General features: G+C 38.9%; 1 protein-coding gene across 1 annotated transcript in view; it reads right to left on the bottom strand.

The window, feature by feature from the left end:
- Positions 1-18,680, bottom strand: part of Atf6 (activating transcription factor 6) — a 166,524-nt gene that overhangs the window by 138,746 nt on the left and 9,098 nt on the right. Inside the window, exons 3-7 of the mRNA XM_027418065.2 lie at positions 11,646-11,722; positions 10,759-10,846; positions 7,560-7,666; positions 1,275-1,401; positions 320-526 (exon numbers count right to left, since the gene is read on the bottom strand). Coding sequence (XP_027273866.1) covers positions 320-526; positions 1,275-1,401; positions 7,560-7,666; positions 10,759-10,846; positions 11,646-11,722 — 606 coding nt within the window. The remainder of the gene's footprint in view (positions 1-319; positions 527-1,274; positions 1,402-7,559; positions 7,667-10,758; positions 10,847-11,645; positions 11,723-18,680) is intronic.

Genomic DNA, 18,680 nt, shown 5'->3' with positions numbered 1-18,680 from the left:
TATAATGACACTCTGTCTCAAAAAAATAAGAGAAAAAAAGAAATCTACAAGAAAAAAAATAAAAGGTACCTTAAATACAGATATTATCACAATAAAAGCTGTAAGAAAACAAGAAACAACAGATATCATTGCTCTGTAGAGCTCTGTCTCTACAAGGCCAAGAACAATATTAGTCATCTCTGTAAAATCCCCAGAACAAGGAAATTTCCTGACACAATGGTGCATGCGCAAAAACTATAACCCAAATTAAAATAAACCATGTGACATACCCTTGTATTGCTTTCCAACAACTATAGAGCACCATAGTCTACACAGGTACCTTTGGTGGGTGCAGGCTGTATACTGATAATCGATGATTGCTGCTTTGCCAGTGGCATAAGGGCTGGTAGTGTCTGAATAATGATGGTTTTTGCTGGAACACCAGCATTTGTTTGAGTCTTGGGAGCTGCTGGAAGTAATAAAGGCTTGGGCTGAACTGAAGGTTTTGAACTCATCTGATTTTTTTTCTTTGGAGTCAGTCCATGTTCTGGAGGGAAAAAAAAACTTCAAATCAATCTGAAGAAAATTAAGAAAACATATAATATTACATACTTTCCTCTATATATTATCTTGACTTCTAGTAACAATCATCAGTGAATGTAAACCCAGCTACTCTTTAAATGAATGGACTGCAGAAAAGTCCATTCAGTCTGGGATTGTCCTCTCTGCAGTTTGGGCAAGGGGGACCAGGAACTGTTAAGGATCATGCTAAAATTACTGAACAAAGTCTAGACTTTAAGGAGGTAAGAGTCATCACCTCTCATATTTGGTGTCTTAAACTGGACCTTTACAACCTCTCCTGAAAATGACAGAATCTGTGTCTATTTTAAGAATTCTTCATCTATAAAGACAAGGACCATCACAAAAAGATTTCCCCCCTTGTCCTCTTCACAGTAATCATTCACCACAACAAAATAACATATACCAATTTAGGGGCTAGAGAGATGGCTCAGCACTTAATAGTATTGGTTGCTCTTCAAGAAAACCTGAATTCTGGAACAGCTTACAACTATCTATAAATTCCAGTTCCAGGGGATTTGAAGCCCTCTTTTGGCCTCTGGAGGCAGGAGGCATACAGTTGGTTCACAGACATAAATGCAGATAAAACACTCATATACATAAAATAAAATGATACACTAATTAAAAAATATATGCTTAATCCAATATTCATCTTTTTAAATGGAACCTAAGTTATCTAAAACAGAAATAACAGAAATTGGGAGACAGATAGATACCAGTTTTGTTCCCAGGACCAATGACAGGCTTGTCTTCCTTCAGTGGCTCCACTGAGGATGGGCTATTACAGCTTTCACCATATAAGGAAAGAGGAGACTGGGAGCTGGAAGACAAATCCAACTCCTCCTGCAGCAAAACACAAACAAATTAATGTCCAAGAGCACAATCTCTGAGCAACAAATTACTTAGAAAAAGAACAAGATTATATGTAAACAGAAAAGTGCTGCAAAGATAAAGTCTAGTGGCTACTGATAAGTCAACACTCATCAACCACAAGGATGTAATTCAAAATGCAGCATCTGTATGCCACACTCATGTAGTCAACAGAAATCATTCATCTGTTTCTCCACTTCTTCCCACAAATCTTGGATCTTACTTGATTCTCAGTCATACATTTACTGATAATCATAAGGCTAGAGCTACAATTAATATACTTTCCCATTTCTTTTATTCATGTGTTATTCTTGTAGAGAACTCAGGTTCAGTTCCCAGTATCCACAGGGTGGCTTGAAACCATCTGAAACTCCAGTCTAGGGTATCTGACACCCTCTTCTGATCTCTGCAGACACTAGGAGTGGTGATATTTTGTTTATGATATAACAAATAAAGCTTGCCTGAAGATTAGAGTGCAAAGCTAGCCACATTAGTTAGCCACAGAAGCCAGGCAGTAGTGGCACACACCTTTAATTCTAGCACTCGGGTGACAGAGACAGACAGATCTCTGTAAATTCAAGGCCTCCCTGAGCTACATGAAATCAATCTAGTCTAAAAGAGAAATGGAGCTCACACAAAGGTGATCTGAGCACTTGGGATCCCATGCCTTTAGTCCCAGAACTAGAAAGGAATCTAAGTTGGGAGGAGACAGGAGCTCAAAGCAGTCTGAGGTTTGGTGGAGACAGATGCAGTCTGAGGACAGGATCCCCCCTTTGGTCTGAGCACTGGTAGAGGTGAGAACTCTCTAGTGGCTGGTTGCTTTGCTTCTCTGATCCTCAGCTTTAACCAGAATATCTGTCTCTGGGTTTTTATTATTAATACCTACTAGAATTCGTGCTACACTAGGTACACACATGGCATACATACATACATGCAGGCAAAACACTTTATACACATATAAAATAAAATAATCTAGAACAAAACCTTTTTTAAAAAAAACTTAAAAATTAAGCCAAGAAGGAAATGGGGGTAACTGAAAATTAAGAATTTCCATTTAATAAAGACTACAAAGTTGGTAGTTAATAGGGAAATGAGATCAGCAATGTCCAACTCAGCAAGAGTTTGAAACTTCAGAGATGAGGAGATGGCTCACTAAAGAGCTGGGAAGCCCAGTGCTAAGAAAGTACAGACAGGAGGATCCCTGGGGCTCTCTGGTCAGCTGCTTGGTCAGTTAGGTCCTAAAATGATTGAGGCTGTCTCACATGGGTGAGGTATTCCTGAGGAACCAGCCTCCTTATACACCAACACACATGCAGGAATCACAGAACACAGAGTTTAATATCTTAACCATGCATCTGATTCTTGAAAAATAACACAAAAATGACAGCAAATCTATAGAGAAACTATCAAAAGACAAGAATGAACCATTTATAGAAGATCAAAAGTACAACGGGCAGTGGTGGCACATGCCTTTAATCCCAGCACTTGGGAGGCAGAGGCAGGCGGATCTCTGTGAGTTCGAGACCAGCCTGGTCTACAAGAGCTAGTGCCAAGACAGCCTCCAAAGCCACAGAGAAACCCTGTCTCAAAAAAAAAGTACATAATGAAAATGTAGAGACAATTTGAAAGCAACCATAATCAAAGAAGTAAAAATTAAACAAAAACAAAAAGATTTGCCATCTGGCAAAATCCAGAAAACCAGATAATGTCAATCATTAGCAGAAAAGCTCCAAGGCTCCCAAACACGCTGATGAGCCTGCAGAGTGACTACAACAACTCCTGAAGCGCTGAGGAAGCATATCAAATTGAGTGTCTGTCGCCTGCCACCCACTTTTTCTACTCTTGGACATACTTCCCAATATTCTTCATGGTGTGGGCAAAATACAGTGAATGCTTATTGAAATGTGCAGTTAGATGCAACAGATTTGATGTATACAGAGCAATATGAATTAATCTTTTTTTAAAGATTTTATTTATTTATTATGTCAGCAAAGGGTACCAAATCTCATTCAAGGTGGTTGTAAGCCACCATGTGGTTGTGAGGAATTGAACTCAGGACCTCTGGAAGAAGAGTCAGTACTTTTAACCACTGAGCCATCTCTCCGGCCCTAGCAATATGTATTAATCTTTAAAAGTAAATGGAAACTTATAACCTCATCACTCAAGCAGCTAAAGCAGAGGATCACTGAGTTCAAGGCTAGCCTGAACTGCAAAGCAAGACTCTGACTCAAAACTCAAAATATAAACTAATAATAATAAATATTTAAATAGGAAATCTAATATAATACCACCTGTATAAATTTAAAATGTATGCCTGCAACTGAAGTCAGTGAGGGGAAAATAAAGTTTTAATAAATGATACTGAGATAAACCTTTTGATAATAATTTGGAGAAACATAAAATTGAACCTGTATCTTACAGCACATACTAAGGCAATTTCAAATTAATCTGAGATCTATATTTTAAAAATAAAACCTTATGATAAATTTGTATTAACACAAAGGAAATATTCTTTCCTGAATAATATAATCACTTGCCACTAGATGGGGCTGCAAAACCACCATCCATATTTGGGGGACTTGTCAGAGTACCAGAAGGGTAAGGAAAACATTCACAAGGGAAACCTGTGATCTGAGAAGTCAGGGCAAGGGTGAGTCAATGGCCCAGGAGACAGCCTTGACATAGGATGGTTGAGCCCAGTGAAATAGTAAAATATCCCAGTAGCAATAGGAAGGGACCCCTAATGACTAAATACAAGACAACACAAAAGTCAGAATAAATAATCATAGCAATGGGTCATAATCTAAATGAAAGGGAAACAATGAGTCCACACTAATATTAACAGACAAACAAGTAACATAAAGTCAGAGTACTGACTTTAATTTGCAGAATTCACATGGCAAAGGATCTGACTTTCACACATACCCTGTGACCCATCCATACATCACACACACACACACACACACACACACACACACACACACACTCTAAAAATGTAAACGTTCGTTTTTTAAGAACAGTACTTTTTATGATTTTAAAGTACGCTTTTCATAAAATACTGGCAACTAGCAAAGGGAGCAAGAGTAACTTCATAGCTGCGATTCTAGCAGGTACTGTCAGCTGGCTGAAATAAACATCGCCAGTAACAGAATAAGCTGAAATGGTATCACCAAACTGAAGTTTTATCATCAAAAATAAATGAGAAGGTAGACTGTGGGTGTATTATACCTATAACCTCAGCACCTGGAAGGTGGAGAAAGGAAAATCAGGAGTTGAAGGTCATCTTCTACTACATAGTAACTTTAAAGCCAGCTTGAACTAGGCAGGATCCTATATCAAAAAACAAAACTAAAACAAACAAAAGGCAGACACAGAATCACTTCTGTGACATTCTGCCATAGATACAAAATATGAATCAAATCCTGAGGAAACATCTGGCAATCCAAGTGACAGGTCATTAAAACACATAGTTCAAGAAGGAAGAACTGTTCCAGAATAAAGAAAATTGAAATATTAAGACAACCAAATACAATATAACTGGATGCTTTTGCTGATCTAAAGGACAGTACTGGGCATCTGATACAATCTAAATGGGGGCTACATCTCAAATTATTAGTAATGTATCAATGTTTAGTTCCTTCTTTTGATGGCTGTATTGCTGAATAAAAAATAGTCTTGTTCATGGGAGGTAGACATTATAGTATTTGGAGTTCAGTTCACCAGTGGGCAACTGCCTCTCAAATGGCTTAGACAAAATTTCCACAATATACTTGCAATTTTAAGGTTACTCCAAACAAAAAGACAATGTAAGCAAGAGAAAAAGAATAAAAACAGCTGGGAGGTGGTGGCACACATCTTTAATACCAGCACAGAGACAAAGGCGAGTAGATGTGTGAGTTCAAGGTCAGCCTGGTACAAAGCGAGTTCCAGGACAGCCTGGGCAAAACAGAGAAACTCTATCTCAAAAAACAAACAAACAAAAAATAGTAATAATGATAAATAAACATTAGAGATTGTCTTTATGAGTGTTAAAAAATCTTTTGAGAAACAGGAGGAGGAAGAACAGAAGGAAAGAAGGAAGGAAGTAGAAGGCAGAAAAAAGTTAAGGATGAAAAAGAGAAAGAGAATCAATAAGAATAATAGCAGTACTAGTAATAACTATAATAATAAATATATTTTTATTTATAATATATTTATATATTAGCTTATATATTTATATAATTATATCATATATTTATAAAATATAAATATATTTATTTTATATAACTTATACTTTATAGTTATTTATATTTTATAAAATATATTTTTATTGAATATTTCATATAAATATAAATGAAAAATAATAAGGAATAGAAAACCAGACTGGGTGTCCTGGCACACATTTTTAATCATCTTAGCACTCAGAAGGCTGAGGCAGAAGGATCTCTACAAGTCCAAGACCAGCCTGATCTCCCAAATGAGTTCCAGGTCAGCCAGGGTTGTCTAGTGAAACCCTGCCTCAAAAAGAAAACAAAAACAAAAACAAAAACAAAAAAAAAAAAAAGAAGGAAAAAAAGAACTAAGGCCAGACATTGTATCACATTCCTACACTGAATCCAGTCTGGGCAACACAATAAGACTCTCCCTATAACAGAACCCTACAATCCTTGAACTTGGGATGCTGAGGCAGCAGGATCACAAGTTTGAAGCCTCCTCTGACCATTGTGATGGTTTATATTGATTACTAACTTGAAAACAAATCTCTAGGCATATCTGTGAGGGGGTTCTGATTAGACTGAGATGGGAAGACCCACCCTAAATGAGGGCAGCACCATTCCTGAGCTAAGGACCTAGGCTTCAAACAAGAGAGAGCAAGCAGAACAGGACACTCATCTGCCCTCTTTCTGACCATGGGCACAATGTGACCAGTGGCCTCACTCTCTTGTGGCAAGCCTTCCCTTCCAGGATAGACTGTGAAACAAAATAAACCTTTACTTAAGTTGTCCTGGTTAGGTATTTTGTCTCAGCAACAAGAAAAGTAACTAACATAGCTCCAGGGTCAGATGCTGTCTCAATTTTTTTTTTTTTAATTCCCCCAAATTGTAAGAACCCAGACCAGTATTGCAAAGTGCCTAGCACAAGTTCTCAGAAAAAGTCACTGGTTCAAGCTAAGTGGAGTGTGAAGATGGGAAGCACAATGCAAGAAAGGTAAATACGGTCATGACTCAGCACACAGGGAATTTGAATTTCATACCTGAAATATCTGGAAGTTATTAAAAAGTTTTAAAGGAAAGAACATAGCCAATTTTGTAATCTTAAAAGATTCAAAAGATGATTCTACTGGGAAAGCTGTGGAGAGTTGGTAGGCAGACCACCATTTAAAATCCTAGTGACTTTCATCCTAAGGTCAGATGATGATGGCCTAGAAAAGGTTTAAAAAAAAAAAAAAAACTAATCTTAAAAATATTAAGTGAAGAGAGGGCAGGAGAGATGATTCAGCAGGTAAAAATGTTTGCCATGCAGGCCCAAAAAACTCAGTCTGATCCTCAACATGGGAGGAGGAAAGAACCAGCTCCTGAAGGTTCTCGTCTCCCTTATATACTGAACAGAATCACCAACATTTAGAAGCTGGCTAAATACAGAACCTGCCAGAATAAAGATGCCTCAATTTAAAACAGATAAAACTTATGAAATATTTATTTGACTTTTTTTCTTATATTTTACCTTCCCCATTATTTAATCAGGTACTTGATTTTCTTGACCTCAAAGCTGAGACAGACACACTCCAAAGGAGCTACCAGACTTTTGTGAAAATCTTAGCTCATTTGAAAGACAATGGTAGGAGTTCCTGAACTAAACAGATCATATCCCAAATTCTCTGAGCCAGGAATTACAGATCTTACATTCTTCCATGCCCTTAAGAATGTGTCCTCTAATAGAGAGGAAAGTAAATGCAGGAAGAAAAGAAAATAAACCAATAAGAAAAAACTATTAGACATTAAGGAAGCACATCCACACAAGTCCCTTGTCAAGTCTCATTTTCCTCATAAGAATAAGGTTCCTCAAAATACTTCATGAATGTACTGCCTCACAAACATACATTTTCCAGACAGCATTATAACCCAGTTCATTACAAAAGACCAGCCACTTACAGGAACATGCTGAGTTGAAGAACAAGAGTCTACGGAGCGAGGAGATGAGACTGAACAACTTGAGGAAGCTGGAGAGAGAGGCTGGGGCTCTGCCTTAATATCTTTAACTGAAAGACATGGAGAATGCATTTTACACACAAATCCATACACATTCAGAACAATGAGTAAAAAAGAAGGTAAAATGGTCTCTTAAAATTCAATCAGTAGTGAGGAGAAGGCTACAAAAATGTGTCATTTGAATGAAAAACTCCGGGTCAGAAAGCAGTGTACACTTCTACTCCTGTAGGAAGCTGCATCTGTACTAACTCTAGGAGAGACAAAAAGAAGAAACCAGTTACATAACTGTTACTTCCTTTCCTTTTTTTCTTTTTTCTTTCTTTCTTTCTTTCTTTCTTTTTTTCTTTCTTTTTTTTTCTTTTTTTTTTTTTTGGTTTTTCGAGACAGGGTTTCTCTGTGTAGCTTTGGAGCCTATCCTGGCACTTACTCTGGAGACCAGGCTGGCCTCGAACTCACAGAGATCCGCCTGCCTCTGCCTCCCAAGTGCTGGGATTAAAGGCGTGTGCCACCAACGCCCAACTTGTTACTTCCTTTCTTGGCTGAGCAACAAGAATAGGTGAAATACTCTTCTTCTACTCTATAAACGTTTCTATGTTTTCAATATTATACCATATACAAAAAGCCAGTTATGCAGAAAGAGAAAAGAAACATCTAAATCCTACTATCCTACCCATCTAAATCCTACTATCCTACCCATCTAAATCCTACTATCTACCCCCTTTATTTCATGTACTTACTAATTTTACTTACTTCCTGCCTCCTATCAGAATATGGAAAACACAAAGTCAATACTCTCTCCAGAGTTTTGGCTTTTTGCTACATTTTTGGCTTTTGTTTGTCTGGTTGACCAGTTGACTGGTTATTGATGTTGCTGTTGTTTGGAGTGCTGAATGTCAAACTCCAGGCTCTGTGCATGCTAGGTAAACACTTTACCACTGAGCTACATGCCAAGCCAGTTTTCTAATTACTACTGTGTAACTAGATCTAAGAAGCTTAAAATAAACATCTTATTAGGTCTCCAGAATCTATGGATCAGGAATCTGGACTGGAGAACACTCTTGTAACCCATATTCTATGAGGGAAGACAGGAATTGAGAAAATAAGAATATAAAATGGCCAGCCATTGGTGGCGCCCACCTTTAATCCCAGCACTCGGGAGGCAGAGGCAGGCGGATCTCTGTGAGTTCGAGGCCAGCCTGGTCTCCAGCGCGAGTGCCAGGATAGGCTCCAAAGCTACACAGAGCAACCCTGTCTCGAAAAACCAAAAAAAAAAAAAAAAAGAATATAAAGAGTAGACATAGGAAGGGATTTTTTCAAGGAAAATATTCTGGTTATATATACACTCTATCTCAATTCCTATAATCTGTGGGGCTAATTATTAATATATTTCTAAGCCAGCTTCCTTTTAGACAGTGTAGATGGGGCACATGGGAAGGGAACATACTAGAAGACCGGAGAAAATATTTTTCAATTTCTCTTATAAGCTTTTTCCTATCAGTAACAACCTGTTCCAGGTCCTTTCAGTATATTCAAATCCAACCTTATCAAGCTCCCTTAAAAATATCAGTGCACATGCCTTTAATTCCAATGCTTGGAAGCACAGGCAGGCGGAAATCTGTGAGTTCAAGGCCCGCCTGGTCTACAGAGTGAGTTCCAGGACAGCCAGGGCTGTTACACAGAGAAACCCTGTCTCAAAAAACAAAAAACAAAAACAAACAAACAACAAAGAAGAACAATTTCTTGCAAAAAACAAAACAAAACAAACAAACAAACAAACAAACAAAAACTATGAGCTCTGGGTTCAGGGAGAGTCCCTGTCTCAAAGAAATAACTCAGAAAGTAACAGGGAACTAGAGAGATGACAGTTATGAACACTTGCTGTTCTAACAGAGGACCTGGGTTTGATTCCCAGCACCCACATGGCAGCTCACAACTGTCCATAATTCCAGTTCCAAGCGAGCTGATGTCCTCTTTTGACCTCCAAAGGCACCAGGCACTCACATGGTGCACAAACATACAGGCAAACAAAGCATTCATACACAAAAATAAAATAAATAAACCTAAAAAAAAAGTTTCTAAGTGAGAAGAAGGGACCCAATTCCTCTAGCCTCTACACACGCATGTATATACTACACATACACACACACACACACACACACACACACACACACACACACACACACACACACACACGGCAATTCAAGGGAATAACTCATATCTAGTTAACAAAGAAGGTAATATGTATTACTAAGAAAAAGCTATAAGTTGGGAGAATGTTATTTTCTTTCAAAGAAAAAGAAATCTAATATTTTTTCCCTTAGTAGGGTGGCTCATGGGCCTTAAATAGCAAAACTGCAGAACAAAACCTGAGCAGCTAAGAAGCTGCATGAAGTCATAGAAAATAAAACCTCTGAGAGGGCTCTCATGTAATCACGCTATCCAAGGGTAAAGGGAATTATAAATTTTGTCCAAAAACAACCCAAAAAACAAAACTGAGAATTAGGGCTAGAGACATGGAGCAGCAATTTAGAACTAACTAATCAAAAACAAAAACTGACTGATCCTCTTAAAGACCCAGGTTCAATTCCAAGCACCCACATATCTCTAGTTCCAGGAAATCAGACACCCTCACTGCTCTCACACAGCAGTGCACAGACATATATGAAGGCAAAACACTAACACACAAAAATTTTAAATTTAAATTTTTAAAAATTAAATTGAACATTGAATTCCAAAGTAAACTGTTGTAAAACTGCAGTTGCACTTTGTTCAAATAACAAGGATCTTATGGTGTATTGATCTGCTCTGAATTACAGACTGTGAAGGTTTATTATTATACACCAGGTAATCCATATAGGAGACAAATACAATGTTTTAGCCAATTTCCTGTTCTTTCTGTTGTCATTACAATATTTTGGTCACTTAAAAAATATAGCATTAGCCAAGTTGTGCCCCCTCCTCAGAAGGATGAACATCAAATGCAGGGAACCCCACTATCAGGCTCCTCACTGCTAGTAACCCTAGCCTCATCCTTTTCATTTAATAAACCTTATTATCCAGGATTTTCTAACCCACTTAATTCCGAGTATTACCAAACTATACCAAGATTCTGGCTAGGCATTTAAAGGTAAAGCATGGTTACCTGAGCAGAAGTGGCTGCTGGAGCTCCAAATGTCTGACTCCCAAGGCATCAAATCCAAATCAAAGTTAAGATGATCAAAATTATTTTCCTGTAGGTGTCAAATCAGAAATTATTAGAATGAAATACACACACCTTGGAATAAAACTGTCAGACACAGTTTATGGTAAATGATATAATTGCTACTACTCAATCTAATAAAAAGAATGTAAGCCAACCACTTCATTCTAAAGGGGTAAGTACTATAAGATGATGTTCTTTTTCCCCCTACCACTCTGTGGTTCTCAAACTTCTAAAATCTTCATTAATTCAACAAACAAACCTAAAAGCCATTTTTAAGGTCAGTAAGACAGCTCAGCAATTAAAGGCTGAGGATAAGTTCAGAATTCTATAAGCAACCAGCTATTCATGCACTAATCAAAAAAAAAAAAAAAAGAAAGAAAGAAAATCAAAAAATAAGCCATTTTGATGGTCCAAAGCATTACAATAAGTTATTTTTAATTTATGTCAATGTGTTTTGCCTGCGCGTATGTCTGTGCAGCATGTGTGTACAGTGTCTGTGGAGTCTAGAACTCTGGAACTGGAGTTACAGGCAGTTAGTGTTAAAGGCCATATGGGTGCTTGGAATTGAACCAGGGTCCTCTGAAAGAGCCTACAATATCAGTTTTATATAGTTCTCTGACCAATCAAAAACAAAGGTAAGGATATAACTATTTTTCAGAGCTCTTAAAAAGGAAGTTTTTAAGACAACAAAAGGGCTACTAACATTCCTGATTAATGATGTCACTTAACTACTAGCCTGAACCTACTGTCCTGAAATCCTCATGCATTAATAACAGTACAGATGAAACATCAAGTTATTCACTATTTCTCCTCCAGTAAGTACTTACGTAAGTTTCATTTGCTGCATCGAACTGTACCTCATCATTATCTGTGAAATAGCCAAGCTCAGCAAACAACGTAGACTCTTGAATAAAGAAGGAAAAAGAAAAGCAACTGTCACTCATGAAACTGACAGTGAAATAAGCTCTGCACCCCGTGGCAGACCTATTAGTTTTCCATTAGGCAATGACATGAGGATATTGGCTTAGCTCCCATAACATATGCAAAACCTGGGTACAGTTGTACATATCTGTAATCCCAGCACTGGGAAGCCAGACAAAGGTGGATCCCCAGAGCTTGCTAGCCAAATCAGTGAGCTCCAGTCTCAATAAGAGACTCTGTCTCAAAAACACACAAAAACAAAAAATGGAAGTGTGATAAGATGGCTCAGCAGTAAAGGCATTTGCTGCACAAGCGTGATGACCTGCGTTCTATCTCCATAAGCCATGTAAGGGTGGAAGGAGAACTAACTCCACAGGGTTGGCCTCTGGTCTCTGCACATGCACTTCAGTGTGGTCACCCTCACCCCAACACACACACACACACACACACACACACACACACACACACACACACACACACTCTAAAATTTATTGAAAAAAAAAATAAGGTGGAAATGACCAAAGAAGACACCCAACATGTGTGCACACGCGCGCACACACACACACCCATGCACTCAAATATACACACACAGGAGTAAGTACATAGAAAATGCCTATGTAGATAATAAAAGACTTGCCTAAATTTTGGTAAATTGAACTATATTCTAATTTCTAGTGAAGTTTCTTTATAAACCAAGAAAAATATGAACAAGAAAAGACTCTTCAGTAATCTACATTAAAAAGACTTAGAAGAAGGTCAAGATGCTGACAAGGCCTGATACTTCCATACAATCTGCAAAGTTTCCCTTCCCTAAGTCTTTAAAGAGTTTCCCAGCCCCAGGTCCTCCTTTGCACTAAAACTCCATTGCCAGTCCACTTACCTGTTAGTGATGATTTCAGTTAGAATGGCACCCATAGACTCAAACATTTAAATGCTTAGTCCCCAACTGGTGAACTGTTTAGGAAGGATTAAGAGATGTAGCCTTGTTGGAAGTGTGTCACTGGGGTAGGGTTTGAGGTTTCAAAAGGCCATGCCAGACCAGTCTCACTCTCTCTCTCTCTGCTGCCTGAAGATCAGGATATAAGCTCTTAACTACTGCTTCAGTGCCATGCCTGAGCCACGCTCCCAGCCATGACAGTCATGGACTAAATCTCTGAAACTGTAAGCAAGCTCCCCTCCCCAGTTAAATGCCTCTTTTTATAAGTTTCTAGGTCATGGTGTAACAGAAAGTAACAAAGACACTGACCAATAGCAGAACTCTCTCACCAACTAAATAGAGAACAGCAATAGTGTATAGATAGCAATAATGCCAGGCTATCGACACAGTTGTCAAAAGAGGCTACTTTAAACTCAGCTCCAGAGCCCAAAATCATGCATATAGAAGGCTGTGAGGATGTGTCTTAAGCTAAAACTCGCCTCCAAGTTTTCTGCATTTGCTGTCTCTCATGTCTTCCCATTCCTTCTTAAATCTTATCCAGTCAAGCACCCTACTCCATACACAACAGCTATTAATGTCACCAGTGACCTCCATACTGCTAAATTCAATGGTAAATTCACAGTCTTTACCTCTCCTGACCAACCAAGAGGCATCTGACAGTTTAATTCTTTCCTATTAATTGAAACCTTTTCTTCTCTTAGTCTCCAAAGCACTGCATTCCCCTGATCTCCCTCCCACCTCACTGGTTGACCCTACCTTAATGGTCCCCCACACACACAAACCCCGCCAGTCTCTCTAACTGGAAACTGCCCCTGGACTCAGCATAAATTTTTCTATCAAACATTCTCTCTTTGAAACGCCAAAGAACTCATAGCTTTAAATAGGATCTCTACACCAGGCATTGCCAAATATATATCTCCAGCTGATAATGTCAAAAAGCATGGATAACACACTATGCTTACATTTCCTTGTGATTGTTTAAAAGGTACCTCCAACTTAGCCCACTCCAAAATGAGCTCTCATTACTTCTACCAAACCTTCTACTGTTTCTAATTGTCACTTAATGGCATTCAATTCTCTTAGTGGCTCAAGCCAAAAACCCTAGAAACACTGTTTACTCCTCTCCCGTGCTCTCTGTATTAGATCTACTTCCAAAGTCTATGAGCTTCCTATTCAAAACATGCGTATCCATAATCTGACTCTTACCTTTCATCCCAATCGTCCTTTCTTCCCCAGCCTCCCCCACACAAAGAAGCCAGCTTCTAAGACAACCGAGCAATGAGGCTGCTGGGGTTTATGCATAGTCATCTGCAGGAAAGTGCCTGGTATCCAAAGAAATGGTATGGTGGTGAAGAGCAGCTTGCCTGATGTAGGTGGCAATATTCCCTAGGCGCCAATGAAATGGAGCTGATGGGAGGGAGAACAACCTGACAGATGGAAGAGACTGCCTGAGTAGTCAGGATTACAGTTAACAATCCGCTAACTGACGAAGTAGATGAAGAAGCATATCTAAAAGAACCCAAGTGAGATATCTCACTGTCTGACGGAGGATTCTGAAACATGGAGAGGGGAAGGCTACAACTATAAGTTGTTGGATTGAAATAATTAGTAAGTGACCTAATTTTAAATATTCATATACAGCCAGGAATGGTGGTACATAAGTATAATCTCAGCTCTTGTGAGGCAGTGGTAGGAGAATCTGCGAGTTCCAGACCATCCTGTGCTACATCCTAGTTGCAGACAAGCCTGGGCCACAGAATAACAACTGTCTCAAAATAAATATGAAGGAGAGAAGGAGATCATTAAAGATGTTTGTGTGTATGTATGCATAGAGACATGCATTCATTTCCCAGTCAGTCTGCTGACAGAATAGGACAATGACACCCCAACAGAATGAAAATAATGTGCTCAGATACTGGATATTAAATACCATCCTCCACAAGAAGGAAATCACTAAGGGGCTCTTTGGAGAAAAGGCTGACTCGGAACACAGAACATACAAAATAAGCCTTGTATTTGGGAAATCTTTTTTTTTTTTTTTTTCAGACAGGGTTTCTCTGTGTAGCTTTGGAGCCTGTCCTGGCACTCGCTCTGGAGACCAGGCTGGCCTTGAACTCACAGAGATCCGCCTGCCTCTGCCTCCCGAGTGCTGGGATTAAAGGCGTGTGCCACCAACGCCCGGCGTATTTGAGAAATCTTGATGTGTCTTTTTAAGAAGGAAGAAAGGAAGGAAGGAAGGGAGGAAGGGAGGAAGGAAGGAAGGAAGGAAGAAAAAGAAATTCTCAGCAAAAGACAAGAACATAAAAAAAAAAAAAAAACAGTGGCCATAGCTCTGTAGCAGCATTCCTGCCTACCATGTGCAAGGAAGGCCCTGAGTTCAATCCCTAGTACCTCATGGACACACAAACAAACATGAATATGTCAAAAGACCAAAGACACTAACATGAATGAACTCCCACTGATCAAACCTGAGAAAATCTAAACATTAAAGTAAAACTTTACAATTCATTAAGATAAAAAAATTTCAATGAATTCACATGGAAGGAGAAGGAAGGGGTGCTCTTTCTAATGGTATAAGCATTGCAAAAGCAGGTGGATCTCTTTCACCTGAGTTGGAAGTAAGCCTGGTCTACAAAGTCAGTTCTAGGACAGCCAGGGCTATACAGATAAATCCTGTTTGAAGGAAAATAAAAATAAAAAACAAAGAAACCACACCTAGCTGAGCCTGTTGAAGAGTTAGAGGTGTAGTTCCATCAGTAGAGTGACTCCTACACGAGGCTATAACCTCGCACCTGGGAGGCAGAGGCAAGAGGACGTAAGTTCAAGGTTGTCCTCCATCCTTAACTACATAGACTATAAGATTCTGTTTAAAACAAACAAACAAAACTTTTAAAAGGGATGTTGAAAACAAATATGGCCAACAATATATAAAAGCAGCCCCCAAAAAATTATAACAGGATTGAAAAATCCCTATCACCTAGAGAAATCAGGGCTAACACACAGTCTTATGATGATGCATGCTCAAGTATTTGTGGTAGTGATGTGTAAACAACCATTGTGAAGCTCACAAAGTACACAGTTATGTATAGTATACACATAATCTTAATAATGACAACCAACAACTATGTTATTAGTTTAGAATTTGCTACAGTACACTTCTTATCCTTACTTTAATAGTATGCTCCCTCTATTTATTAAAATGGTGAGCTATGTTACACTGGCAGACATACATCTTACATCTACTGCACCTTAATTGCATTATTTTCTCTTATATTTTATTTAATTTCAGATTGTTTTGTTCACTGTGGCCATAAGAGCCATAGGCTATTGTTGCTGGAATTTTTCTTGTCCCACCTGGTCCCGCCACCCTTCTCAGCCCCAAATAAATACACGGATGCTATATTAATTATAAAAGTGTTGGCCGATGGCTAGGGCTTCTTACTGGCTAGCTCTCTCTTAATTATTAAGCCATATCTATTAATCTAAGTATTTCCACATGGCCTTACCTTACCAGTGAATGTGTGTCCTATCCTCCTGGTTTCTAAATGGCATTTCCGCCGTCTCCCTCTGCCTACCTTTCCCAGAATTCTCCTCGTCTCCTAGTACCACCTATCTTCCTGCCTCTATTGGCCAAACAGTGTTTTATTCATCAACCAATAAGAGAAACATATACAGAAGGACATCCCCCATCAGGCTATAGCATTTATGTGTGTGTTATATATGCACATATGTATCAGACAATCTTTGTAAGCACATGCCACACTATGATGGTCACACAGCATACTTCTCAAAATGTGTTCCTCTTGTAAGTGATGGATGACCATAGTTAATGCAAGGTTAGAAGGAACCTTGTGGTCTGGCTTAGAACTATAAATATTGTCATGCATTCATGTTTTTTTTTTTCAAATAAACATCCCTTGTTCTTAAGAAATATCTGGTAAAGTATTTAGGAGTTTCATTCTACATGTTTGTGTTTCGGGGGAAAGAGGAAGTGTGGGTAGTAATGAGGCACAAAGTAATTGGGACAGGATTTTAGCAGTTGGTGCAAAAGATAAATACAGATATCGGTGTATTCATCTTTCAACTTCTGTGGTTTAAAAAAAACCTGAAGGTAGATGAATACACTTATATGTTTATAGACTATTTCACAAGAATCCATGAGAAACTAATGGCACAAATCACTCTTATTACAATCTACTGCCTATTCCTATGTCCTTTTCACCAATTTCACACTACTAATATTTAGACTTCCCTCAACAATGAATGGCAGCTGTGATTTTTAGCCTTCCTAACAAGATTTTCCACCTTACCACCCTCGACCCTGACCTTATTTGTTTACTCCTCCACAGTCATCTTGCTTTTTACTTTATCTCGGCCTGATCAGAGTCTTATTATTTTCAATAAGATGGAAAATGGGGCCACAAGATGGCTCAGTAAGTAAAGGTGCTTGCTGCCAGGCCTGATGCTCTGAGTTTGGTCCCCAGGACCCACATGACAGAAGTAAAGGACCAACTCCCGAAGGTAATATTCTGACACACACACACACACACACACACACACACACACACACACACACACACACGTGTGCCCTGGACATGCAGGCCACACCACCCTCTACACACACACACACACACACACACACACACACACACACACACACACAAATAAATAAATAAATATGTGAGCTAAAAGAAGGAAAAATTGGGGTCACTATTGAACACGGATTTTTAAGAAATTTCTCTATGTACAAAAAAAAAAAAAGAGAGAGATGGGGAAGAAGAGGAGAAATGCGGTGACAGCAAAAGGGAAGTAACATCTAAGGAGAGTTTGCAATTTCTTTTCTCCCCTCTAAATAGGAAAAGTTAAATAACTACATATTTGTTTTCTAACAGAGATGGGAGAAATGTTATAAGCACCAGGAAAAATACCTTGAGCAACACTTTTAATAAAGGATGAGCGATCTGAAACACACACAGAAGGCTGGATTCTCTCTAGGAACAAGACGCCACCTTCAGCATCTGCGTGGAGGGAAGACAAGTGTGTTGTGGAGAAAATGAGACACAGAGACTGGAAGTTCTGGTTCAGAGCAAGAAAGAGGAGGTGTCAGAGGCTGCAGAGAAAAGCTTTAGGGAAAGATCATCAGTCACAAGACAGAGAACAGACTGGCTGAGTCTACTGAAATATCCAAGAACACTAACGGGTAATGTTGGAGAAAGCAATAGTAAGCTAGTAACTACATTTTCCAAGAAGTAAGTGAAAGTGATGAAAGAATCAGCAGATCTCTGCAACACAAAGAGGTGGAAGACTTATACTGTGACAAGGTAACACTGACACCTCGACACTGCCTGTGGAGGAAAGGGGTATGTTCTGGAAATGACAGAGAAGGACAAGAAAGACACCTACTGTATTCTGAGGTGCAGGGTGCAGAAGGCTTTCACCCAGACTTTGGGGAAGCTGTGTCATCAGGGGAGTGTCACACTTTGGTCAGTGCAAGAAAAGGAAACGAAGCTTCAAAGAAGACACTAAAGACATGAGAGAAACCGCAGCAGCAGGAAGCTTCTTATCTTGACATACATCTCTTAAGTGACTTTAAAAAAAAAAGAAAAAGAAAAGAAAGTGGCTTTTGCACGATTCAAGCAAGAGGGGGAGAGGAAGAAGGCAAGTTTAATACTGCAAACTAGCCATGAGAAGATGCCCAACACCATGTAACATTAGAAAACTGCAAATTAAAACAAGGCACCACCACACACCTGTTAAAATGGCTAAACTCCAAAGTACTGGCAACAGCAAATGCCAGCAAACAGAAACATCCACTCACTGCTGGTGGAGACACAAAATGATACAAGCTTGGCAGTTTCTTATAAACCAAATTACAATACGTTCCAGTAATTGAGCTCCCTGGGATCAGTCCAAATGATAAGAAAACTTATATCAATACAAAAACCTGCACACAGATGTTGAGAGCAGCTTCATGTCTAACTGCCAAAAACTGGAAGCAACCAAT

The sequence above is a fragment of the Cricetulus griseus genome, chromosome 5 (assembly GCF_003668045.3).
Source record: "Cricetulus griseus strain 17A/GY chromosome 5, alternate assembly CriGri-PICRH-1.0, whole genome shotgun sequence".
Lineage (NCBI taxonomy): Eukaryota > Metazoa > Chordata > Mammalia > Rodentia > Cricetidae > Cricetulus > Cricetulus griseus.
The sequence above is the reverse complement of the archived record's forward strand: the minus strand, read 5'-3'. Positions and strand labels throughout refer to the sequence as shown.